The sequence below is a fragment of the Falco rusticolus genome, chromosome 1 (assembly GCF_015220075.1).
Source record: "Falco rusticolus isolate bFalRus1 chromosome 1, bFalRus1.pri, whole genome shotgun sequence".
Taxonomy (NCBI): domain Eukaryota; kingdom Metazoa; phylum Chordata; class Aves; order Falconiformes; family Falconidae; genus Falco; species Falco rusticolus.
In genome coordinates, this window is record NC_051187.1 from 42,435,917 (window position 1) to 42,462,227 (window position 26,311).

General features: G+C 36.3%; 1 protein-coding gene across 4 annotated transcripts in view; it reads right to left on the reverse strand.

Annotated features, from left to right (window-relative positions):
• LOC119143050 (splicing factor SWAP) overlaps positions 1-26,311 on the reverse strand; it is a 49,363-nt gene that overhangs the window by 14,448 nt on the left and 8,604 nt on the right. For all 4 annotated transcript variants that reach the window (XM_037376835.1, XM_037376844.1, XM_037376852.1 and 1 more), the window contains exons 5-14: positions 24,671-24,896; positions 24,094-24,209; positions 23,113-23,248; positions 20,272-20,509; positions 19,806-19,937; positions 19,337-19,430; positions 16,924-17,101; positions 14,145-14,378; positions 12,549-12,739; positions 591-856 (exon numbers count right to left, since the gene is read on the reverse strand). In XM_037376835.1, coding sequence (XP_037232732.1) covers positions 591-856; positions 12,549-12,739; positions 14,145-14,378; positions 16,924-17,101; positions 19,337-19,430; positions 19,806-19,937; positions 20,272-20,509; positions 23,113-23,248; positions 24,094-24,209; positions 24,671-24,896 — 1,811 coding nt within the window. The remainder of the gene's footprint in view (positions 1-590; positions 857-12,548; positions 12,740-14,144; positions 14,379-16,923; positions 17,102-19,336; positions 19,431-19,805; positions 19,938-20,271; positions 20,510-23,112; positions 23,249-24,093; positions 24,210-24,670; positions 24,897-26,311) is intronic.

Consider the following 26,311-nt stretch of genomic DNA (forward strand, 5'->3'; position numbering starts at 1 on the left):
ATTGAGATAGTGAATTTAATCTCATTAATGATTAAATACAGAGTTAACTGCACTGGGCTACATTATTGCATGGTCTCCCTTCCTCATCAACTCTCTTTTCACCCTTCTTGGATTCCTGTCATATCTCTCCTGCCATTTATATTTATCCATCATATTTTTTCACACACCACCTAACTGCTTGCTTTCCTTCTGAGCTTTGCTATTCAACCACCTGGTTCTCTACCTCTCTTTCGTATCTTAATATTATCCGGTTACTTTACTCCAGCAACAGAACAGCCACAGGCTTATTTCTAAGTTTTCTTCCTGCTAGAATCACATTCCTACAGATTATTGTCAGGTATTTCACAGACCAGAGTGAAAAAGCATTTACTGGTACAAATTTTGCACTATGCAATAAGAAATTAAAGACTCATTATTTCATTAAAACTCTTTTCTAAGACCCTCCACATCTTCTGATATTTACTGTCCTCAAGGTGACTGTAGCCTTTGTAATGGGTATGAAGATGTTTATATAATGGAAGAAGTGCAAAAATGTTTTAAGTGTTAGCCCACACAGAATTCTAAAGCCTATGTTTGGTTTCCAAACCCACCTTGAATGCCTGACAGTTCTATAGGCAGTGGGAAGTGAGTGCTTTGCTTTTGAATGTGATCTAGATCTGGATTTAGATGATGAATGGTACTTGAATGGTGATCGAGATCGTGTCCGAGATCTTTTCTTGTGCTTTTTTCTTTTCTTTTCCTTTTCTTCATCCCTAGGAGGATCTTTGCTTTTGCTTGAAGGCCTTTCTGCTTGTTTAACTTCTAAGGTGGGTAAAGCTCTGACTGCAGTCACAGGACATGGTGTACTATTGACACCCTGAAATCAAAGGTAGACAAAGATCAGTGTTAAGTTTTCAAAGCTTCATGCAAATTTTTAATTTGCGAAAACCCTGTAAGTATGGACAACACATAAGCATCTCCAGTCCTTTATACTAAACAGAGAGCTACATCTACTCCTCTGCATGCCACATACATGCAAATTTTACAGAGAAACTTAAGATATCCTGCATGGTAGTCTTGCCAATATACAATACAGGGTTTTTTTGCAGAAATGCCGATTAATGAGTACAACAGCAAGGAAAATAATAACTAACAATCACCTTGCATCGTTTGACTCATGAAAGTATGTGAGAAATACATCGATCTTAAGAAAGTAGTTATTTAATCAGTAACAATCTAACCACCCACGAATGCTTTAAAAACTTGAAGTGCTGCATCAGCATTATGTAAAGCGTGCATAAGTAGGTCTGACATCTTCAAGAACATGTGTCTAGTAGTATTTAATGAAGGTATACAGTTCCCCAAAGATATACATGCAAGTTGGGATATGCATGCTAAGACTGTCAGCTTAACTAGGACATAGTTCTGAAGTTTTCAGAACTTTTTTCCAGTTTTTAGAAGAAAAGTGCTCTAAAAAAAAAAAAAAAAAAATAGGTACTATCAGGTATCTTTTCATCTATTTATCCCTTTTATTTAAAAAAGGATAAATCTGGAAACATGATCAGGAACTACTGACATCCAAAGTTAAGTTCTAGTGTCACTTTCATCCCTGAACTGAGCTGTTTAATTTACAACCCCAAGGAAAACAACAAGATGAATTAGTGCCGACAAAAATTATTTCTGTACTTTGCAAAATAAGTGTTTTGCATTGACAGGGTTAGGAAGATCACAAATATTATTAATTTCAAAGACAGAACAGGTCCATGCACAGTTTATGTTCAGTGAGTGATTCTGGCTGCAGTTGGTTAAGCAAAACATAGCATACTCCACGAAATTTTCAAATTATCAGCTTGCACCTGAGAGAATTCTGCTCAATGCCTTGTTGAAAACAATTCAAGTCAGGCACTCTAGATATACTCCTGATTTCAAAGCCTGTCATTCCCCCAGCTGCCATTTCAAGGCAACTGGAGAAATCAGTTTCCCTCTGTCATAATTTCTGCTCCACCTGGTCTGACACTTCCACCATCTGATACAAGGATGCCTACCGTGATTGGAATAAAACATAATACACTGAAGCCTGTTCCTAACTTGGTTGTTTCAGGTTATCTTTTCCTTTCTTTTTACCCATCTCCTACTGTGAATATGTCGAGGCAGTAACTGACCACATTTGAATAACTGGAAATCTAGCTTTGCTTCAAGTTAGAGCACCATAGTTCTTTTCTGAGCTTTAACTGATAAATGCTATTGCAGTATTTACAAAAGTAGCAATAAAGCAGTACCTTTGCTTCAAGGATTATAAACACTTTATAGCACAATCATTTGAGTGACTGGTTTACCAGAGGTCCATTTCCAATCTCACTAACTTCACAATCCACATTTAATTACAGACAACGCATGCCCAAACTTTGGAGTTTGCTAAAAGACCACTGCAGCTGACTTTTGCTCCTTGACAATGTTATTCATCTCTTTATACAGTATCTTAGTCTTGGCTTTGAACACTACTGAATATGTAACAGACTGGTTTGCCTTGAAGTAGACTCCTCTAACAGCTTGAAACAAAGGAGCTATAGGCAAAGTAGAGTTAAGAAGAGAACAAGGCGTGGGGGGGAATTGGTTTTCACCACCCAAGTTCATTTGGCCGCATAAAATACAAGCTGTCATACCACTGCCAAAAAGCAAGTTAATATATGAATGACACACTTTGAGTTCACACAGAGGTGCTCTCAGAAACCAGAATGAAGAACCCCACAATGCTAAGCCCCTCTACGTATCCACGAAAAGCACTGGATGCTGAACCGTGGACTCCCCTTGACTTTCAGGATGCTTACACCAAGGGGTGACAGTGCTGTCCAGACACCTCTGAGAAAAGCACAGCTGCAGGCTGGCTGGCTGTAGATTCAGACACCACTGCTTCAGGTTACTAATGAATCATGTTTGGAAAGCCATACAGAAGTAATTTTAGCTACCCCTAGGTGAGCATGTAGGCTCTGGAGTGCAATACAACAGCTAACACACAGGGAGACGTCACCTATCCATCTGAACCTACGCAATGCACCACTGCAAACCAGCAGCTCAGCTGATCGTTGTCAGGGCACAACGCAACTGTGAACAAATGCGCTGATTCCCTCAGTGGCAACCCTGGTTGCCTTCAAGAAAAAAAAAAAAATCATCAGCAAAATGACCTGATTCACCATCAGAGCACAGCACAGAGCTCAGTGAAAGAACTCAACGCCCACAAGTTACCAGGCCACAAAGAAAATTTCTGGGTGTGCAAGTAATGCTGCTGAACAAAAATAATTTGAAAAAAACAAACCCCCTGTCTTAGCATCTGGCAAATAGAAGCAGCTGTCAGGGGTTTGTGTTTTCACTAGTGAAAGCTGATCTAGGCAAACTAAGGTAATGGGAACTAAAACTGGAAGCAAGAATGCGGGAGTGGGTGTGTGGGTAGAGTGGTGGTGGTGAAATCAAAGCAAGCAGATACTGACAGATTATTCAGCATTTCCAAAACTGGCCTGGCTTTGCAAATCTGCAGGACAGTAGAACAGTCTTAGAAAGCACGGTAACAAACTGGTTACCTGATGAATTTTATTATGCATCTCAAAGGATGAGAGATTTAAATTTTTTGAGAGCTCTTCTAAGGACTTACACTGCAAACGTTCAGGAAGCATTCACTTAATCTCACTTCCTTGTCCATTTTGGGTAACACCACAATTTTTTTGGCCCTTATTAAATGTTACAGTGGCAGACAATTTCACTGACAGAGTTGCTCTTCAACACTTTATCTGCATGACTGAAGCAAATCTGCCTAAAATAATGCTTCCTACAGTAAACACTTGGTATAAAAAAATGTTTCAGAGATACCTTTTTGGAAAACAAAAATGATTCAACAACTTGTTTAGCAGGAATGGGTTAGGAAAGAGCTCAGTATCATAAAGAAATTATAGCTTTATGAGCACAGAAACGAGCACTTCAGTTCATCACAAGACCTTTGCATATTTGCAGTATTCTTAAGACCAGAACACAGACTGGGTATTCTGAGGTTACACTACTTAAGCAATACAAAGCCAACATGAGAAGGGAACCAAAAGGCGCTTATTGCAACAGAACAAAACACTAGCACTGTTCCTAGTACAAACAAAATCTACTGGTAAAGAACATTATCAATAATGTTACTAACACTTTTACAACTGGGTAGTATTTCTTCTGTTCTGAACAGCTGAATTTTGCAGTAATTTGAATCTTATGTTAGATCAAAATTGGAAAGCGAGGAATGTCAGAACTGTGAAGTTAATCAACAATTCTTTTACTTCATTAAAATCTGAAAATACCCTAGATTCTTTTCTACTACTGTACCTTTTTCACTGCAGGTTCCCCAAAACTTATGGTGAAGTATCCCCTGACTGAGAATTAATAAGCAACTGTCCACCAGCAATGCAAGTGTATGATCGCTCTGCACATCAAAGCGAGCAGTTACCACTTTCAGAAGTTTGTCAGTCCTAGCCTCAATAAATTGGGCCAAAATGATTAAACAGAAGTGATAAAAACATTTTGTATAGAATAAGTTCCTATTGAACAAATGCAATACTCAATACTCATAAGACTCAACAGTTTCATCAAGGTTTACCTGCTGCACTGAAACACAGCTATTAACAGTACACTGACTGTGTTAAGTACTCCAAAAACAGTCAGAATTTTGCATTTTCAATTTTGGACGCCCAACTGTAAAGAAATAAGTGGCTGTGAATCTGTTTGTGTATGGACAATCAACATGGCATTGTATCTTGAGTACTCTGAAGACTAAAAATCGAGGCATAGAACATTCTTAGCTCCCTCACCTATCTTAATTAAGATGGCAGTTCCTGATTTTTACCTTTATTCCCCACTATTAAATATTAATAAAAATATTACAGTATCAGGAATTAAACTCAAGTGTATTTTTATAGTAGGGTTCTTGCAATGAAAAATTTCTAAGTGCCAGCAAGCTATCCACCCCCCAAATGCCACATTAGTATGTGACATTTTGTTCTATGTTTTTATCTGTCCCTTTTGAAAAAGCAAGATAAAGGAAATATAAACATACACACACACCCCTTCCATGCTAAACAGAAGATACAGATACCTGGATTCAGAAAAAAAAAAGGTAAAGAAATTAATGGTCCTGAAATATTCTAAAGCATTTTTTCATTAAGTACTGATTGGATAGTTTTCATCAGACAATTACATTTTGCTCACAAATTAACATTAAGAAAATATGTAAACATAAAATATAACATTATTATTCCAGAGAGACATGCAGTAATATCTACAGTCAGTCCACTGCTAAAAATAGTAGGATCAACTACAACAGTAAGTGTGGAAGACGTACATTGTCTACGGTTGTTCATAACTCTGTTATGCTTGGAAAAACTTGAATAGCATCTCATTTTTAAACATGGCACACTTCTATTGCACTTGTAAACAGACTATTTTCCACAGGAAATAAAAATAAAAATTGTTACGTACACAACAACCAAAGACAAGCCATGTAAAGAAACAAATAACAAAAGAGGGCTTCAAACCAAGGAAGATGAAAAAGCCAAAAGAAGTGAAGTTTTGTTTTGTGCTATAGAATCTTTATATTCAGAGGCACACGGCAGGTGACATTTGGGACAAGCCGTTAAAATAGAGCTACTTTCAAATCACATGCCTGTCTGGTTTTGCAGCATTATTATGCCAACTTTCTCTCCTTGTTTACATCACATACTAAGTTTTATATCGGTAACAGTTTCGGTATAACCAACTGTCTTTTACATGTGTATCAAAGTACTATTGCCCCTAAAGCATTTCTGGCATAGGATAAAATACAAGAGAATTAGCAGAATAATCTGTATTAGAAGCCCATGAGACATGTTATTAGTTAAATCATGCCTGGCAGAAAAAACCTGGACAGTACAACACTTGCAGAACACTTGTCACTACATCAAGTCACTACTTTCAAGAAGTCAAATACACTCTGCCTCATCTAGCCAGTCACCAGTGCTGGCCCCTTCTATTTTTTTCAGGTATTATCAGCACCAGTAGATTCTGGGAGAAATTTTATCAGTTATATTACTTTAATGGTCATTTATGACTAGTTTCTTTGACATAAAATGAAGTCTGCAGGCCTTCCTTTGACAAGGGCAGCAGGGAGGGGACTTTACCAAGGCAAATTATATTTACCAAGACTTTTTGCTGGAAGCAATGATTTGGCAGCTTAAGATCTTCCCTCTGCAAGACTCCTATAACCTCCTACCATTATCAACCACTGTTAACAAAAACACTAAGCAAGTGTTCACAGGCAAGACACTGAACTATGACAATTTTCATCTGTCAGGCTTGGCTGCACACAGATGGAGACCCAGGGCTCCATCACAGATTCTTTTACTTTTTCTTTTTCAACCTTTTGCTCCCCGATGCACTCACGAACAATGCTGCTCAGATGGACAGGGTTAGGGATAATCAAAAGTCCTGAACGGATAGATTTGCAGACAAACAACATTTTGACTCCTGAAAAAGGTTGGGAAAAATGTTACAGGCCTACCATACCAAGTGTGCTGTAGCAAGCCCTACTACCAAGGGTGACACTTGTATTCAGAATTCAACTCATGCCAATAGCCAGCATGCTTGTTTTATTAAGCTGGGTGGGGGTATAAGTAAAACAAGACAAACATACCATCTTAACATGACCTCTCCCAATGTCTAATCTACTTAATTCAGGTTTTGATAAATATCTATAAGAGCATGCACAAGCCTTTATTCTCCTTATATATAAATATACGTGTAATCTTAAATTTTAAAATTTAAATTAATTTTAATAGTTTTGGAATGAACTTTGCATTTCAGACCATGAAACGCCTTACTTTATTTTTTAAAAAATAAAAAAGCACTTCAATGCAGCACTCCAGATAACCTGGTGTACCCCAGCTCTGCATACCTAGAAGAACTGCAGTTGTTAGAACTGCAGGTTGTTTGCTGTTACAGGACAAAGAACCTATGTTCACTGCAGAATAATTGCAATTTCTCTTTACTGACACTGCCTGACAGATGGGCCAGTTGGCCTGATTTTTCTTGTTATAAAAGCGTCTGTGTGAATTACACATGTAAACACCAAGAAGTGAAGTGCCACTCAGTCATTGTTTACCCACGTCCTGAAAAACAGCAAAGACTTCACTACCATGTTACTGGAAGCTGATCAGATGTGGAAACTAAGCTACGTACTTTCCAAGTACTGCTGAGGAAATACGATGCATAACTCTACTGTTGTAATGCATACAAGAGTAGTGAGGAGCCAATTATGAAAAGCTGTGCTGCTCCATTGCTCGAGCTCATTTTTCAGCCTTTTGTTCCTCTTGCTTGATTTCACTTTAAGGAAAAACAGAAAACCATATAAAAGAAATAATTCAGCTACGGAAAAAGTAGATCTGACTATTTTTAAGATTCAGCTGAAGCCAAAAAATCGTAAAAGTGCTATGTTCTGTGGTATCGACTGTCCTTTACATGCAGTTAGTAGAATCAATTTTGTTCAAAGTTGTAACATATACTCAGTACTAGCACTTCTTTCAAGAAATACTAGGTATCAGGAAAATCTGACAGAGCTCAAAAAAAGCTTTGCTCATTTAATGCATCTCTACAGCAGTGTGATAAGCAGGTTTTCAGCACAAACATACACTGTGTATACACATAAATAGCATCAACTGGTTTTTATATAGTTGTTAGGCAGGGGCAATTTCAGAGGAATTATGCATCTCCCACGAACATTCTCAACTTCTCTTCATGCTTTATTACACATCTCAGTCATTACTCCATTTTTTGAGACATTTTAAGCTACAAAAATAATTCAAGTACATTAACTCTATGGCCGCTGTAAATCAATTGTTTGTTTCCTGGACTCTTCATTGGATGCTCCTTCCCCCCAAACAGGAGATGAAATACATTAAGTGACATTTCTGCGGACTTTCATATTTAAATAGTACTGTTTAAATATTTAAATTCTGAAATTTCCCCAATTAGCACCATTAACCCAACTACAAAACTAAATTTACATCTCTCTCTCAACCTTTTTTTATACACACATTTCTATTTTTTAATTGCAATCAGTGTTTTTAAATGCATCTTCTTGTTTCTGAAACATGACTGAAAGAGCTTAACCCCCCCCATGCTACGTATTTATTTATAAACTTATTTAGACATCATGATGCAATTTACTATATTCTCAGTGTTTAGAAAACAGAGGCTACCAAATCCACACTATGATTTCACTTATCTTTTTCCAATAAAATTTCTTGAATCAAATGGGCTGTTACCAATAGGCAAACCAGGCAAGTAGAGCAAAAGGCAGATTACATATTGGAATGAATGTAGATGGATGTGGATACCTGGCTAGCTGAAAAGGGTCACATAGACATAGTCCAGCTGGCTGGACAAAAATGCACACTGCTCTCAGCTTATCTGAAGTAAAGCAAAAATACACTGTCTTTGGCTGTCCTTGTTACACAATAACAGGAAGATTTCGGTGGGAAAAGAATGTTGCAGGTGGGAACAGAAAACTACAGAAGAGAAACTAGGGGTGGGCTTGGTATTTAGGCAACTAACCAATAATGAGCTTAACTTTTGTAATATGTATGAGCTAATTATAACAAGGCATAAAAGGTGACTGTAAGGGACAATAAACGAAGTCTGCTGATCACTCATACTGAGTGACTGTGTCTTCCCTCCGTCGCAACAGATGGAAGCCTTTTCAAATACAGCAAAATGGAAAGGCAAACAAAACTGAAAAACATTCACGTTTCAAAATGAAATTCTATATGCATGTATCTATATAAACATAGACAAGCATGTCAATAAGCAAACTACACTTAGGACGAATATTACTTCCAAAGACATTATGGCATTTTAGACTGCTCATTAACACATTACTAGCATTCCCAATAAAGGAGTCAATTTTATTTCAAAAAAAAAACCCCAGTAACATTTAAATATGTATTTGAAATCCTAAATAATCCCTTTTATAAAGAAAGCATCTCCAAACTATTTCTATTGGTAAGAAGCAGAGCAATGGGTTACTTTAAAATTCTTAAATACACTGAATTTTTTTCTGTGTGAAAAAGAGATGCCTTCTCTGAAACTGTACATATACGGGAGAAGGAAAAAGAAGTTCTTAGCAAATGAGTTTACTGAGAAGTGGGATTAGGGTGCAGTTTTTGTTGAAAAGTTCACTTGCTTTTTAGCTATTTCAGCTTAGAACTTCAGCAAGTACAGATGTGAGTGAGGACACCCATCTGCTCTTCTGAAAGAGGGTCAGCTGTTACTGAGGAGTTACTCCTTATTTCAGGCATTCTCTTAAAGAAAAATAACCAAAAAACCCCAGCTTAGCAACTTTTATGTCCTTGACAAATCCCCTTGAGAAGGAGAGCAGAACTGCAAGTCTGGGGAGCTTTGCATTATCACTGGCTCTTTGCAGTCACTCTTCAATATACAACTGGAAAAAACTACTGATCATTTACGTCAGTCATGGAAAATTTGTTAGGAGCAACAATGAGAATCCCAAACAGCATCTCTTTGGGATATGACCACACTCAATTCACATATTTGATACTCCGTGGTGATATGGATCACCTGAACTACAGGTGTATCTCTTCCAATTGCCTGTTCTCTTGAAAGCATTTTGAGGGCTAATCTATTATTTATTTGGAAAAAATCAAGAATGGGGCAACGAATTACTTGTTAGGTACTGGAATTCTTTCTGTGGGAAAGGAAACAATGAAAAGGCGTGTCATTCATTCTTGTAACAAGTCTGTAACAATCAATACCTGAAATTTTCTGTCAGTATCCAGAGATTAAGTTTTGCTTGATTAGTACAACCAAGAATGATTTACTGACTTTTGTGGAAGCAATATAATTTCAAAATGAGGAAACAGGTTCTACTTCCCAACAATATTTGTATTTGCAATGTACACAGAAAGCCTGCAGCATTTACAAATGCAGTAGTTTCAATCTGGCTTAGTGAAGGATCCTGCAAACACACCCTAAGCTGCATAAATTTCCAGCCCTATTTAGGTTGTTTCCAGAAACTACACAGTCTACAACAAATCCCATTCCGACATTTTCCCCACAGCTGTTTACAACTACTGCAGTGAAGACGAATGTCAAAGGTAAATTTGTCGAAAATGGATTTTGACAGTTTTTCTTCCATTATGAAGGGAGATGGTCTGGACTTGCTGGAGGTGTCCATACAAGTACTGGAAACACAGGCTCCCCCATCTTTTAGCAAGCATGCATAAGAACACACCAGATTGGCATGTGCTTATGGATAAAATGATGCTTAGGCTGAATAAAAATGAGTGACACTCCTGGAAGTAAAATTACTACTTCTAAAGCTAGGACAAGCACTATACTGGCAGAAGGAGATTGGCTCTGCGAAAAAGCTGGAACAAAGGGAAAAGAAAACAGAACAAACAGAAACAAAGTAGGAAAATAGCCTATCTCCTCTGTGGGTGAAGTTAAGCAATTAAGAACTTAAATGGACAATACACAATGTAAATAGGAATGTGACTCTTCGATAGAGAACATACTCTGTTGCCAAAACCTGCAGATGGAGAGAAAAGCTTCAGGACAGCATTACGATGCAGGAACAAATCAATACTTGAAGGATTTTCCTATATAATAAATTCAAATCCCTCATTTAGGCTTTTAAAATTGTATTTATTTTACACAAATCAGAAAGGGTTTACGAGAAACAATTATTTCTTAGCTATTTTAAACAGCATTGTCTGTTAGTAGGGAAAAAAGCAAATGTGTGGCTTTGATCAATACAGGTTTTTAGAGTTTGGTTTTATATTTCATTACTGAAGTTTAATTACTAAAGTCTTTTGGCCCAAGATTCTGCTTTACCCTTGCCTACTCAAAAATTCTAAATCTTATTAAAGTGACTTCTAGAGACTCTACCCAAAAAAGATGCTTTTATTATCACCACCCGTCAACAGACTGGCTGGTAATAGTTCTCTTCACTCCAGAAGATAATGCCAACTAACTGATTCACAATTACTTCTGCAAGATAAATCCTGTTTCTCGTCTTTGGAGTACTGTTTCCAAAGGAAATTCATAGCTGATTTTTCATAGCCATGCACTGAACTACTAGAATTTATCACAAACAGCCAAATGGCAAGGGAACTTACTAGCAATCTTATTGTGTTCCTAAAACCTAATAATAGGTCGTCATCAATATCCAGGTTACTCTTAGATTTGGCCTAAGAGTGCAGTATCACGATGACCCACTCGGAGCTTCTAAAAACCCTCAAGCTGTTATTACCATAGTACTACCTAAGGTGGCTGACTACCCAAAGAATGAAAATGCATGCAGACAGAAAAGAGAATTAAAAGGCAGAAGAAACATGGAAAACAGTTTGCCTCTGCCACATGACTATTTCCTAGTAGTCTACAAAAAAGCAGAGGATTTCAGTTTCTAACATCTATCAAAAATTGTTCTTTGAAAGAAGTGCAAGAATACTAACACTCCAAATTGATTTGCTACAGAAAGATACTTGCTTCTACTCTCTAAAATAAGAGATTCTGCTGAATTGAATGAAAGGATTAGGTCACTTCATGATCAAGTAGGCACAGGCAGCGTGCCTACTTCCAGTTCTCTGGAAGACAGCTAGCAGTATAATTAGCCCACTCAGTTATTTCACTGTGAGTTTCTTGTTTTGACTCTTCATCGCCTATGCCCAGTGAATAACATGCATACATATATTTGTCTGAATTTTGTGCCACTACCTGTAAATTCAGCTTTATTTTAAAATTAACATCCTTATAATAAAACAAAATCTTTTATAACTCCTACACTAAACTTGGGCCTAAAAGAGAAAAAAGCATCCTAGCATTCTAAGCTTTCAAGGAGTTTACATGAAATACACAACTAACATTAAGATGATGGAGTGCAACGAGTATATAGCCTAGTTTTCTCCCACCTATGTATTTGTTTTCTTGATTAAGGATGTACAGCTATAAACCTTAAATCACACAGATGAGCTCACTAATTATTCCCCTCAGTTTCATGCCAGTTTAATTAAAAAAAAAACAAACCCAAACAAAATCCCAACCAAACAACAAAATCCAGCAAAACAGGTGCAAAATAAGTCCTAAAGCTCAGTTGCCTGTGATTTTTTTCTGAACTCAAAGACATCAACATGCACATTAAGTAAGTATCAAAACAGATATCCAGATACTCTTGAAAGATACGTATTCTAATTCATGGACCACTCACTAGTACAGAGTTAAACTTGCAAGCTCAACTTAGAGAGCTTCCCATTCTCTAACTAGCTAACTAACCTCTGAATTATCCATTGTTATTTCTCTACCAGATCTTTAATAACAGATGACACACATATGTAAAATGACTGAAAAAAAGATTTAAGTGTTTAAAATTCGAATTTCTCCCCATTTAGAAAAGTTTCCATCTCTTCAGTCAGCTTCATAACCTACTGTCAGATTCACGCTCCATAGCTAAGTTTTCTGCTAGCTTTATGGTAACGAGAAATTTATTTCCTGCTTACCTCGTTACTGAAGGAATTCTCTTCAATTTTCTCAGATTCTGCCTCTGCCAGAGGGTTCTTCAGGGTCTGCAAGAACAGTGCAGCTTTCCTCTTGCGCTCTGCTTGTAGCTGCTTTTCTTTTGATTCTTTGGAGGCCTGTGCAAGCTTCTCTCTTGCTGCAGCTGCTAATCTATCCTCTAGTTTCTGTTTTGCTAAGAAGGACAATTAAGCGCGAAGTGTAGAGTGAGACATGCTTGGGGAACTTGGGTTTCCTTAAACACCCTCCACCCCCCACCAAACAGCCCTCCAATCATTCTCAAACCTTTGTAGTACATCCGTTCAAAGATCTTAATTCACAGATACATCACTTGCTTCATGAAAAGCAGTACTGATGAAGTAAACATTTTTAAGCTTAAAGAAAATTACATGAAAATCCAATCCTGAAAATCCAGGATACTTGTCCTTTTCTATTTACAAAAGCTATCTACAGAAAGTAGCATGGTATATTCAGAAGCTTTTTCTTGTGCTTGTTAAGAGTGATGCAAACTCTCCATTTTGCTCTTTCCACAGATCTGATCCTTACCTTACGTTTTCCAGCCCTATTCACATACATCTTAAAATGTTTACACAAGGGCTGCTCCAGAAATTTGCAGAAACTGTTTCACCATTGTTACAACCAACAGTTATTGTTATGTGATTACAGAAAGAGTAAGCCAGTTTCTTTAACTATGCACCTAACTGATACTTTGTCTAATTTTTCCATCTTACACTTCTACTTTTGTGTTCTGTGTATGTACAAGACAAAACATTTGCACAGTTTTTCCAACTCACAGTTTTTTCCCCAACATGTTTTACACTTTATTTTTATTAACATACAAAGTATTTTGTATTTGCTTTAGATTTGTATCACCATAGCATACCCTGTGCTACTAAAGTTCACAAAAGGAACTGCTACTTAGGAGCAAAATACCAAAATATTTTGAAGATGAAAAATGAAATACCTGTGGTATACTCATATTGGAAGAGAAATAATTTTTTAAGCTGGTGAACACTGACAATGCCTCCACTTTATTATACACTCTCTGCTGTTACACAGCCTTGGGGAGGAATGGGGTAAATTTGATCCCTTTAAAATATGCTTTCATTCAAAATCACAGAGCATACCCTTCTGCCCACATCAACAAGTTGATATTGGTCTATATGGGAATGCTATACAACTGAAAAATAGCTTGAAGCATTTCATTGTTCTCTGAAGAAAATGAGAAATGGCCATGCCTTTTTCTGGGCTCTGTTAATGCAATCTGGAAACCAGAAGTTTAGTGTTTTACTCTGAGGTTGTAATGGAAAAACACAATAAAATTCTGAAAGATCATGCATTAGGGCAAAGTACTCAACTCTGGTGTGTTGTGAGTTTGATTTTAGCTGAGCAACCAAGGAAGATTTCATGCTTAACAATAAGCAGGAAATTGTGGGAAAAGAAAAGAATTCCAATTCCTGTCCATGTGACATAGTGAAGATTCAAAATAGCTAAAATGCCATACTTATTTACGTGACAGTTTTGTAGTTTGCCTGAAGGACTCAAATCTTTCACTTTGTTTGCTGTGTAACATGGGATACCTTGTTTAGCTTCCAGCTCCTCCTGTGTAAGTTGAGGTTTTTTCTCCTCAGCAGCAGTACAAGGAGTGGTAACAGTCGGAGTATGGTTTGAAGCACTATTAGCATTCTCTTGGCCTTCCTTGCCCTCTTCTTCCTCCTCATCACTGTCATCATCTAATTTAACACGGTTCTTCTCCAAAGGAAGAAGGTCATTTTCTTTGGCCTTAATTGCAAAGCTTATTGGAGCAAATGATGCTGTGAATGAATGGGTAAGAATGTACACATCATTAGACTACAGTAGAAAACAGGTTTAATTTCTTGACCTTATCCATTACCCATGCAGACTACACCACACACACACACAAAAGAAACTCATATCATCCTTATGTTATGCTAATTATTCTGGGGAAAAGGACAACACAAGCTTTTTTTCTTTAAACAAATGTTGGAAACTTCATTTGCCCTGTAAAGATTTATTTCGAAGTCTTTTTCTAGTACTTCAGTACCATTAGGGATAAAGAAAGGTACTCCAAACCACCTCTGGAATTACATTTCCTAAGATAAAATAAATAATTTCATATTCTGTCCCAAATAAATTTTAGTTTCAGTATTTCTTTTCCCAAATGAACAATCTACTCATTCAGGCCTAGGATGAAAACACTCTGTGTTCAGGCTCCTATCTGACACACGACAGTAGGAAACAGTCCCTTATGTTTCCTTTAAGTTAAATAGATGTTTTGCACAACAATAGCATTTGGCAGGCTCACAGAACAGTATTTAAAGACTCATTTCCATCTATATGAAAATTAATTACTTTAGGGAGTTAACAACATTTTATTACAGGAGATAAAAAGGCAAAAGCTAAGTACTTTTCCCCAAATGTCTTAGCTAGTCTTGCTGTAGCAAGATTGGTGGTCAACTATTCCTTCCAAGCAGCCCCTACTATTCTAACACAAAAGGACAGCACACCACGCTCATGCCAGCACACTCAAAAGGAAAAAGGATGCCTGTAAGAAACACTGAATACCACAACAAAAAGAAAATTATGGATATTTCAAGCTAGGTTGTATTAATGGATGTTCAAAAAAATATTAAGCATAGCTAATATATAAAATATTTAAGTCTGAAATAATCTTTTTGCCTCACAGAATTTTCCTTGAAACATTTTTTGAAAACAAAACGGGGAAGTAATCTCTAATCCATTTATCCAAAATGCAACTTCTAAGAATAAAGAGTGGAATTTCTCACACATCTCAAGCAATGCAACCTACAACCATATGGTCTGCTGCAACATTTATCTTTCTCAGGATGTCTTTTGCATATATATCCTAAAAGATTTCAGTCAGGGAAATTTAAATACCGTAATTAAATTACATACCAAGGCTTATAAAATATAAGCTTTGCATCTTGTAATTCTGGGGTAAAGAAATAGGCTCAGAAATTAAGAACTCCAGAATTCCAAGAAAAGAGATACTATAATAGTGATTTTCCAACTTCTTCATATGACAAAACAAATCCTAAAATGGGATTTTACTCCCTCAGAGGCAGAAGAAAAATCTAGTGTGGATGTTATGTCTGTCTTGCAGCCAAGTACTGTATTTAGGTTACAAGAAAGTGAGATTTGTACCATATTAGAGGAAATGAAAATAGGTTTATAGAAATAGGATTGTCATGAAATGACTCACTGGTTACATTCCATCATCTAAATTTGAGCAGATTATTATTATTAAAGCACGGGCTCCAGTGTGTTGTTTATTAATAACACAACAAGAAGAAATGATATAATTTTCTATTGCATATTACATTATCTTAATAGGGCATCTTTGAAGATAGGGAAGATTGCTCCTTCCCTGGGGAAGCCACTCAAGCTGCCCAGAGAAGAAACTGCAGAGTATGGACAGCCAGGCAACAATGGCAATGAGCTTGGAGCTTGCAGCCCATGGAGGGAAAGAAATTGCAGTGAGGAGCAGGAGAGAATTCCAGGGAACCACAGGGGATAAACTTATCAGCAATTCAGAAAGCCACTGAAGTGGCAGGAAGGCAGTACCTATCCATGGGAACACAGGTCAAGAGTGTTTTTCCTGTTTCTTTTTTTTTTTTTTACCAGTGGCTTTCAGTTCTAGTGAAAAGATTTAAGTTTCTAGTTTTTATTGAGAATAAGAAATTTTAGGGTATCTTTTCCCCATACACTAGGAAGGTGGTTCCCAAGTATAAATAATTGCTTCTCCAACTCAGGACACTAAGAGTATTTTAGCTGACTTTGTTTGACAGGCTTCCAAGAGATCCTCCCATTTTGTCCCTCTGCTGCCATGGCTACAAGAGGAAAAATATTCCACTCGGACACAAAAATGGTCTTTTTTACAGAATGACTAACATCCAACACAGGAAGACTAAGCAACTGAATAATAAGCCTAGCGTACTTCCTCCATATGCATGGTTTCAAATAAGACTACTGCTTTTATTCAGAAGGAATAACCTCTTTCTTGCACAGAGCTTGTAACTGTCAAGTTTAAAATGACAAAAATAGGAATCTACTGGGGTCACTGATGAAAGCCTTCAACTTTGCACAAAACTGAAATAAAGCAATTTATTCTGTCAGACCATAAATACCTGACAGTCTGATAAGAAAGAAATATGAAAGCAATCAAATTACTTCAGTTGGGTTTTGATGCTTCCAGTGAAAATATTTTTTGCATGATAAAATTCTTTTCCTTACCTTCCCCCTGCCTTTCTCCCCACCTTTTTTTCTTTTTTAAGTGCTAACAAAAATTTTCATACCCAACAAATCATGCTAACATACCTTTCACCAGTTTACCATCACTGACAGTTTTAGAAGGAGGAACATCCTTTTTAGTTCCTGAAACTCCCTTAGCACTTGGCTCAGATGCATCTTCAGGTGCATGTTCATCTGCAAATTGAGTCTCACTTGGTGTATCACCGGCAGTATCTGCTGGAACATCTTCAGATGAAGATACTCCCTTTTCAAAAGAAACATGCAAGCTTACGAACTGGGTAGTTCATGAAAGAATTATTGCAGTGTCTGTGGAGCTGTAATTTTGTCAGCCATTTCAAAAATCACTAAAAGCTAGTTTTACATCAATAAGCACTCATGCCCCAAAGTCTGCTTCTTATAAATAATGCACTGCTTCATGTAAACCCACAGGCTGCAAAAACTACAGACCTACAATAAGAATGTGTTGTTATTTTACAGCAAAGAAAACGTTCTTCAGCTGGTACACTTTTGCCAACAACTGTTTTAAAAAATGTATTTTTAAAATTAGACCCTGAAAGTATATAGGTCTTGATCTCCAGGGTCTAGGACAAAATCCATTAAAGTTAAAATCACAGAATGAAAACTTACGACATATTTTTCCTAATGTGCAATTGCACAACACCGTCTATATAAAATCAGGTTTTACAGGGATCAACACAGGTTAATATGCTTGATTTGTTTCAACATTCTGCTGAAAAATGTTGGGCCTATCAAAGGTTTTTGTGGCATGAAATTGATACACTCAGATGTACTGAGATTTTCAGAACAGTAAAGAATTACATGACTGAATCATTCAAGATGAACTCTAAACTCACAGTATGAAGGCTGTAAAGGTGGACATAGCAGAACATTAAAGAACTTTACATGGTGATTACATAAAGTAATACAACATTTAAACGAACTTCTCAATAAATAGTTTGTTTGCTTTCCACTGGTTGCTGCTAAGTATACTTAACGTTGAAATACCAGTATTGAAGACATCCTTTCATCGCTCCCTGCAGCCATTCCCTGACCAACAGAACTAATTTCTGAAAATCCTCGAAGGGTAAAAACACAAGGAAATCAAGGACTTCATCCTGTATTTACTGAAGCCACTAGCACCATTTCTTATTAACTTTAATGGCCAAAAGGAGAACAATCAATTGCATTAGTTGCCTATATGTACATTACTAAAGCATAAAAATAATATTGAAATCATTATTCTAGAAAAATTAAAGACAGTGGCGTTCTCTATCTAACCATGCAGTAGGAAAATATGTATTGCTACATGTGACCTCAAGGGAGTTAAACCAGTTTCTGCTTGCTTCTTAGCTGTATGCATTTGAAAATTTAAAATTAATTTATTACACTTTGGTTAATGTACAATTTCCCCCCAAAATAAATGTTAACAAGTCCTCAATAATTCTGATAAGTATCATGAATTCAACTCACTGGTTGGCAAATAAGAAATTACAGAATAACAGTCAGCATTGTGGTACAGGACAATTTTGTTTGTAATTTATCAACTGAGTAAGATCACATTTACCACAGCTTATCTTTAAAAACAGTGTTTTCAAAACATTTTTCACTATTAAAATATTAGAGACAAGTGTTTCAAACAGCAACTAGTATTGAATTCCTTCATTTTCCACAAAGCGATTTTGAGGAGTTTACCCACAGGCCTACCTTTCTTCAGTTTAAGGTTCCCCAATCTAAGCCTTGAGATGACAAATGACATAGGGCCTAAAAAAAAAATAGCTCTTTCCCATGAAAAGTTAACATCAGATAATGTATTTCTGATACCATTTGCAATTTTCTTTTCAGCAAAAGAACAATCAAATGAGACTAGTTAAAAACAAGGATGCTAAATCTGGGTATCATCTTCTAATAAAATGGACTAAAAGCAGCAAACCACGTAGGAAACTGATGTAAGATTTTAAAGCTCCAATATTTTTTCAGTCAATCACGACAGGAGTCTTCTTTAATAAAACCTCCCTCAGAAAAAGGCATCTCAGAAAAGTAGTCAATCTACTGTGCTACTGTTCTACTAAGAACCACAAGGCATATGAGAAGGTAAGGTTGTTAAAAAGCTATAACTAACCTTTCCAACAACATAACACTAATCCTAATCCTACAAAGCTCTAAACTTCCACAAAGCATACATTCCCTTGTAAGAAAGCAGAAAGATTTTCAGGTTGCCGTTTTGTATTACAACCACAGTGAGTGACTTATACTAAAAAGCAAGAACTAAATATCACACCACCTCATATATCCTTACTTAAATATTAAACAAAACTAAAGAGCAACAACAACAAAAAAGCATTCACATTTTTTCCTGAACAATTTCTCCTTAATTCAGTGGTGCATTTTTAAAACCTCTCATGGTAACACAACAGATAATCAAGTCCTTTTCTCACTAACAGTGTATACACATATATTACAAACACAAATGCACACATACCTGACAGTTGTCGTTGCTCTCTTTTTGAAGGAAGAACTGTTTTTTAAATTCATAGTAAGCATTATACTGGTGCCATGGTTGCAGGAACTCAAATCTGTTAAAAGAAAACTGAATATATGAAAATGCACAAGAGCATAACAAATACCAACAACCCTTGGCCATCTAATTTTCTTTAGCAAATGGTACACTATTTTATGTTTGGAAGCATTGTAACTTATGCCTAAACTTCCAGAGGATATGCATTCAGAGCAGGCTTTCTAAGAGACGCTTTTGTTTATATTGGTTGTTTTGAGGATTTGGGCAATAACGCTTTGGAAGTACCATTAAACAGGTCCCTGAATTTCAATTAAAAAAAAAGAAGAAAAAAAGACAGTACTCCTCTTCTTGAGACCCACATGTCCCGGTAATAATCTTTTCAAATGAAAACCTCAGCTTTAAAAATAGAAGTTAAAATAATGTCTTCTCTTACCTGAGATCATTCTTGGCACGAACACTGGTTTCAAATTTTATTCCATTCCTAGCAACATACTCAGCTAGCTTATCAATAACAGGTTGGATATCTGGGGGTGGAGGTATAATGGCAACCACTGGAGCAATTGTGCTGAAAACATCAGAAGTATGTAAATTTTATAAACAGAACACAAATATTTTTCAGACACTTGCTTTAACAAAAAAAATATGTTACTTAGAAGTTTGCTTTCTGGGTTCATTATGCAGTTAAAATTACTTGATTTTCCATCATGCAAAGACTTCATAGTAGCTGAGTAACAATAACCATGTACAGTATCAAAGACCAAAGTGGAGGGAATCAGAGCTGTATAACCACTGGCGAACGCTACTGAGGAATCACCAATAACAGCACCCTTACTAAACACTCGATACTGAAGAGCAGCAAAGACACCCCTCCAACCAACAAGCAAATCTATATGCGGTACCTTGTAGATGTTGTGGCAGAAGACAACCCATTGCTACTATCGGTTGTGTCTGGGGGAGGTGGAGGTGTTGTACCAGGGGGTGGAGGTACTGTTGCTACCCCTGTAGTGCTTGATACAGTCACCCCTGCAGGCAATGCATTGTAGTAGGTGGCAACATCTATTCCTGGAGGTGGAGGTGCGAGGCAATAGGTTCCATCAGGTAGCATATAGTAACTGTAATACATGGCTGCCACAGTTGCTATAAAAAGACATATTTAAGAACCATGTTCTAATTAGAAGAAAAAGACCCAATTAAAAAGAACGATATTGCATTAGTACAAACACATTGAGAATGCAGATTCACACAACACACCAAGAAATGGTGTCTATTTTCTTGTGTAAAAAACCCAAAGACAACGACAAATGCTCATATTAAAACACTTAGAATGAATAAGAAATATGTAGATTAAGGGACATAATCAGAACATACTAAAGGTCAGCTAGAAACCAAATAGGTAACAATGAATGAATGAAGTGAACCAGAGAAGGTCTATTAAAAAATGACCTAATATGAAATCATTCCTCTTAATACAATTCACCTCTGGCAGTTTAACTCAGGTAAAACTATGCACGCATTAAGAAAAAAATGTGCATATATACAAAATTAACATCAAGAAATTAAACTACTAGCATCACTATTAAACCACTACATCATCATACACATATACCTACTTACTGAAACCTCAAAAAGTAGACAAGTTTTGTAATTTAACACCAATACAATGAACAACCAATCTAAGCAAGTTTTCCACACTAGAGGCTTCTCCAGTTCTAAATATGTATTTCTTGAGAGTGCAAAGGCATATGGCTTGCTTTCTTTAAGAACAATACATTATAATACTTTAATAAGCTTAATGCTTTTAAACAGCAGTTACTTCTTGTAAATACAAAGATTTTCTGCAGAAAGACGTACAAACTAAAGCATTCAGGTAAAATATTTCAAAGGATTTACAGTAAGAGTTTACATTTCTGGAGGCAAAGCTTAATCAGTGCATTAGTTTATAATGAATTATCCTCTTAAAAGTTTCCTAAGCATTCCTGTGTGGCAGTATTTACTTTCTTCTAAGAATAAGTTATCTATAAGGAGAGCAGAATAAAGGTCTGTTAAGTTTTAAAGACAGGGAGAGAAACTACAAACTTAACTTGTGTTGCTAGTAAATTATAACCTCCCAGTTTGCATCATATACATTCAGATTTAAGTCTGACAAAAGTAATCAGAAAACTGACAAGCATTATTCTGGAGATACTTATTCTGAGTATAGTCTTTCTTGAAATAACCAGTAATTTTCCACTTTCTCCACAGAAACATTATTTCAGTTTTGTTAAGATTCTCTCAAGGTTCACTTTTAAATAAAAATTACTTCCATGCATATTCCTCTCCACATATTACACCCTGACGCCTGTAATCTTAAGGTGATATTTATATACTGCAACAACTTTACTACAAAAACAAAACCACCACCACCACCACCACCACCTTGAATTAACACTACTCATTACCAACAAATTTATAATATCCTGAAACCCTACGGTAGCGAGCACTGCAGTGTAACTTTTCTTATAGCTCAATAATATCAAATTATAAGTCCCATAAATGAAAGGCCAAGTTTCATTTCTATACTTAAGGAAACAAGGACTTTCAGAATCCTGAAATTTGAAAAGTCAGAGGCATATAAACCCAAATAAGTTTGACTTCACCTTTTTGATTAACAGAAGTTACAGTGAAGCTGCTTAATTGCTTTAAGCAGCTTCAAAGATAATGGAAACCAGAGACATCCACAAAATTTAAGATAAAGGTGCTAAAGATTCCATAGCAAGGTTGATTCTTAAAAGAAGTTATACACAGGACAGTATTTACATTTATCTGAAATGGTTCAAGAGAAATCCAAGATTAAAGATTTAATAATAATTTGGAGATAGGAGAAAGTCTTGGTATTTCACTATCAGACACAGAAAAAGCAGTTGACCACACAACTGTCCACATCACTCACTCACAATGTAAATATGTTACCACTTTTCTTTTAAGGAAAAAACCAACAGAGTAACAAATCCTTTTTAAAGGATGGCCCTCTGTAGCTATGGAACTTAAAAGTTAGTACTCCCTCTCAGATATTGTAGTGAGTTCTGTAATTTTAAAAGATCAATTTTTAACCATGAATCTTGCATATTCCTTAATTTTATTCTACGTTACACGTTTTCTACATATAGCATTGCACTGGTACACAAAATAAAAGGCAAAATAGTGAAAAATCATGGGAATTGGCTGTATAATAAAAGACTTATTTACCATAAAACTAATTCCAGCTTTAGAACAGAATATTCTACTAAAACCTGGTTTTATCACTTCAGCAAGATTCTTCAATTTACACTATTTTACCTTTGCAGATTTTTCTTCTCCATCTGCATTTTGCTTAATATAGTAAGCTTTTTTTTAGGGGAATCTCATTAATTACTTTATAGGACAGATTTATACTCAACAGTGAAGGCATTCGTTAAGCTTCATTAATAGAAACTGATGGAAGTTATCAAAAAATATTAAAGGTATTGTGCTAACCATTCTCAGAGACTGGAGACTTGGCCTCCTGCCTGCCCACCCCCTCCACCCCATTTCTGTTTTTCCTAAGCAGCTAACAATTCGACAGATACTTGGGAAGAATGCACTTTCAACAATTCAGGAGATTGAAGAAGAAGAAATACCAGTTATGAATGACCAAGTATGAAGCTAATGTATTTTCTTCCCACCAGCATCTACATACAATTCATCACAACACATCACCAGCTGCCTAATCACAATGCACTTACAATCAGAAGAATATTCTGCTTGTGATGTCTGTACAGCTGCCCCATCTGTTGACTGTGGTGTAGATGAGTTATTATCTGATTGCGCTTTGCGCACTAGTGCTGCAAGTGGATGATCAGGGTCTACTACCTTCAAAGGCTGTAAACATTTTGAGAATAGAAAGATTAAAATTTGAACTATGTATTTAAAGCATGATAGCATCAACCTGATTTGGAAAGCAAGTTTATCTAAGTTAATACACAACAATAATATTGTCCAAACACTGAAGTTACCATTTTTGTAGCTCTCACAGCAGAATCAACAACTACTTTAAAAATTAGTGGAAAACAAAAATATACTTTAAAGTGAACAGAAATTCATGACATCAAAAAAAAAGTGGGTATTACTCTTATTCATTTACTGCCAATGCTGGGACACAGGCACAGAACCTGACTTGTCTAATTATCAGACAGCAACACTGCCATTCCTCTGAAAGTCTCATATATGTACAATCATCAGTCATTCCATTATTCCATCACTGATCAAACTCAGAAAATAAAAACAACAAATCCAGCTACATTTACATTTAATGAATATTACATTCTGCTGAAATATTATTCGCTGAAACTATTACTTCATGTCAACATTTTATCTACTAAAATCTGAAAAGAAAACATTCTCAGCTTATATACAGAAGGCATTAAATATCTTAATCTTTCCAGCTTCGATACAGGTTTTGTGGGGGAAATCCTTGAGCGATGCCCTCAATACCAAAGGGCATCAAAACCAGAAATATAATTCTTTACAAATGGAAAAACAATTTATGTACTAGAAAAAAGGTAACTTGGCAGTTAACAAAACAAACTTAAATTACCAAGACAGAGTGGAAATAAAATCAAACCAACTTTGTTAGCAGAAAATCTTAACATTTGCATGTTAGAATTTCTGTGCTCATGAATCAGATGTTTTACACTGTAGAAAGTAATTTTATTAGGGTTGAGTACCTTCATGAGCTCTTCAAGCCTACTGCACTTTTTAGATGCAAAGAGACTTGGATGCAGATAATTTCCATCATCATCGTCATCGTCATCATCTTCTTCCTCAGATTTGACTCTCGAGTCTAAACAGAAGCAGTGTCTAAGTTTTATTTGGGTTTGCTATGAATTTGTGTTGGGAGGGAAAGTTGGTACAGGATAAGCATGCATTCTTAAGAAACTACTGTTTTCATAAACGTGCTTATTGACAAAAACATACATATAAGAAGATACTGCTAGTCATCGATAAAACTAAAGCTTAAGTGCACAGACCAACCCTCTGCTGAACTCGAGCTATGCAAGTATTTCTAAAAGCTTCAGGATCATAGCAGCTCTTGTATCTGAAAGCTTCCCAAAACAGTATTTTATTTTAAGAATCTCCTCCAATTTAAGCAAAATTTTGAATCACCACATCCATCTCAGCTGCAGGATAACTGCACTGCTATTGCAACACACCAAAACGATGTGGCTATTTTACAAAAAAAGACCAGTGCATGTTTCAATGATTCACATCCTGAAACCATCCATTTGACAAGCAACAACTTACGTTTCTTCTCGTCCGCTTTATTTTCAGAAGGAGCAGCATATCGTCCCTCTTTCATAGCCTTCTGAATGAATTTGTAGTAGGGATTGAGGTAGTGATCAAATCGCAAGAAGTCAAACTGGGAGTTGCGTGCTTGCTTGGCTTTCAGCATAATCTCAAACTGTGCTCCCTGCTTGCAGACAAAGTTTGCAGTTCGTTCTATAATTGCATGCATTTTTGCTGTTGGTGGCTGTGGGAGTAAAATAACATATATTTGTATTTTCATAAGCAGCTTGTGAAGCGTGTTAGAACTCCAGAGGGAATTAGAAAGAGCAGTAGTTCCCTGCCCCTCTTCTCCGCTTTCTCTAGCTACTCATTTTCATAATCAATTTCAACTAGTGAAAGCTTATCAGCACTAAAAGAAAAACAAACAGTCCTGATCTTCCCTAGCTGCTCTTTCATTTCCTTTTGCAAGATCTTCTCCCATCTGCACAACTATTTTTGCCACTGCACACCAAACTGTAAAGGGGAACAAATCCTGTCTGCGTTTGATGCAGCACAAAAATTATTTTAAGCCAGGATCATTCCATAGCCATACAGAGGCTTCTGGTGCAAGACAAGAGACGAGTTTCTTGAGGCAGCAGTGCCAACTTAAAGTGGCCCTACTATACAATACCTCAAGGTGCTCCGAAGACTCAACATGTATAGTCTTCTTCCCAACAGCTGTCTTTTATTCTGTTATCACTAAATGTGCAAATATTGTTTCCTAACTAGAAAACCTTGTTACTACACATTTGCCTAGAAGGAACATGTTGCATCTTAAGACCAACATAAGAATTGTAATTCCTATGTGCTGTCACATTCCCATAAAGAGCCATTGAACACTTCAGCAATAAAAAGAAAATTAATACAGTCAAGCAGCATCCATGCATTTCCACTCTGAAATCTCATCTAAGGAGCACTGTTGTATCAAACCCAAGAAGTGAAAAGAGCAAGAATATAGTTAAAGAATGAACCTTGCCATTCGCTGTCTTTAATTTCATACTCAGATAGCTCTGTTTTGTCTTGTGCTCAATAAACTGTAGAAACACATACTCTGTGTGCCTATAAAGATTTAAGTATCACATTAACGATTAGTTTTAGCTCTTCATTTTTATTGGTCTAGGTACAGAAGCATGTTGCAAACCTCAGGAAACCTTTTTCAGAAGATTGGAAGCACATGAGACAGTGGTGCTCTATTCAGGGGAAAAAATATCTGAATGTGATCAAGCAGCACACTGTTAGCTGATTGGATCCCCTTCTAGAGGAACATTTTCAATATGGAAAATAATTAGTTATTCCAAGTTTTAATTGTCCCTGTAAAGTACTACCAAAGATTATTTTAATTAGAGGCAATAAAGTTCTCCATAAACTAAAAACATTCTGTGCATTGCCAGTTTCACTATTCAATAATGTATCAAGTTTTCTCTTTCTACAGTTCTTACGCAGAAACACAAAATACATTTAAGGCTGAGAGATTCACAAAGCTGCAAATCAGCAAGGAAGCTCAAAAAAGACTGTATCTGAAATTACTATCTGGTCTTGAATTTGAAACTGAGATCACTGTAAGCTCTGGAAAACAGGCACTATAAATAATAACAATAATATGATTTTAATTGACTTCTA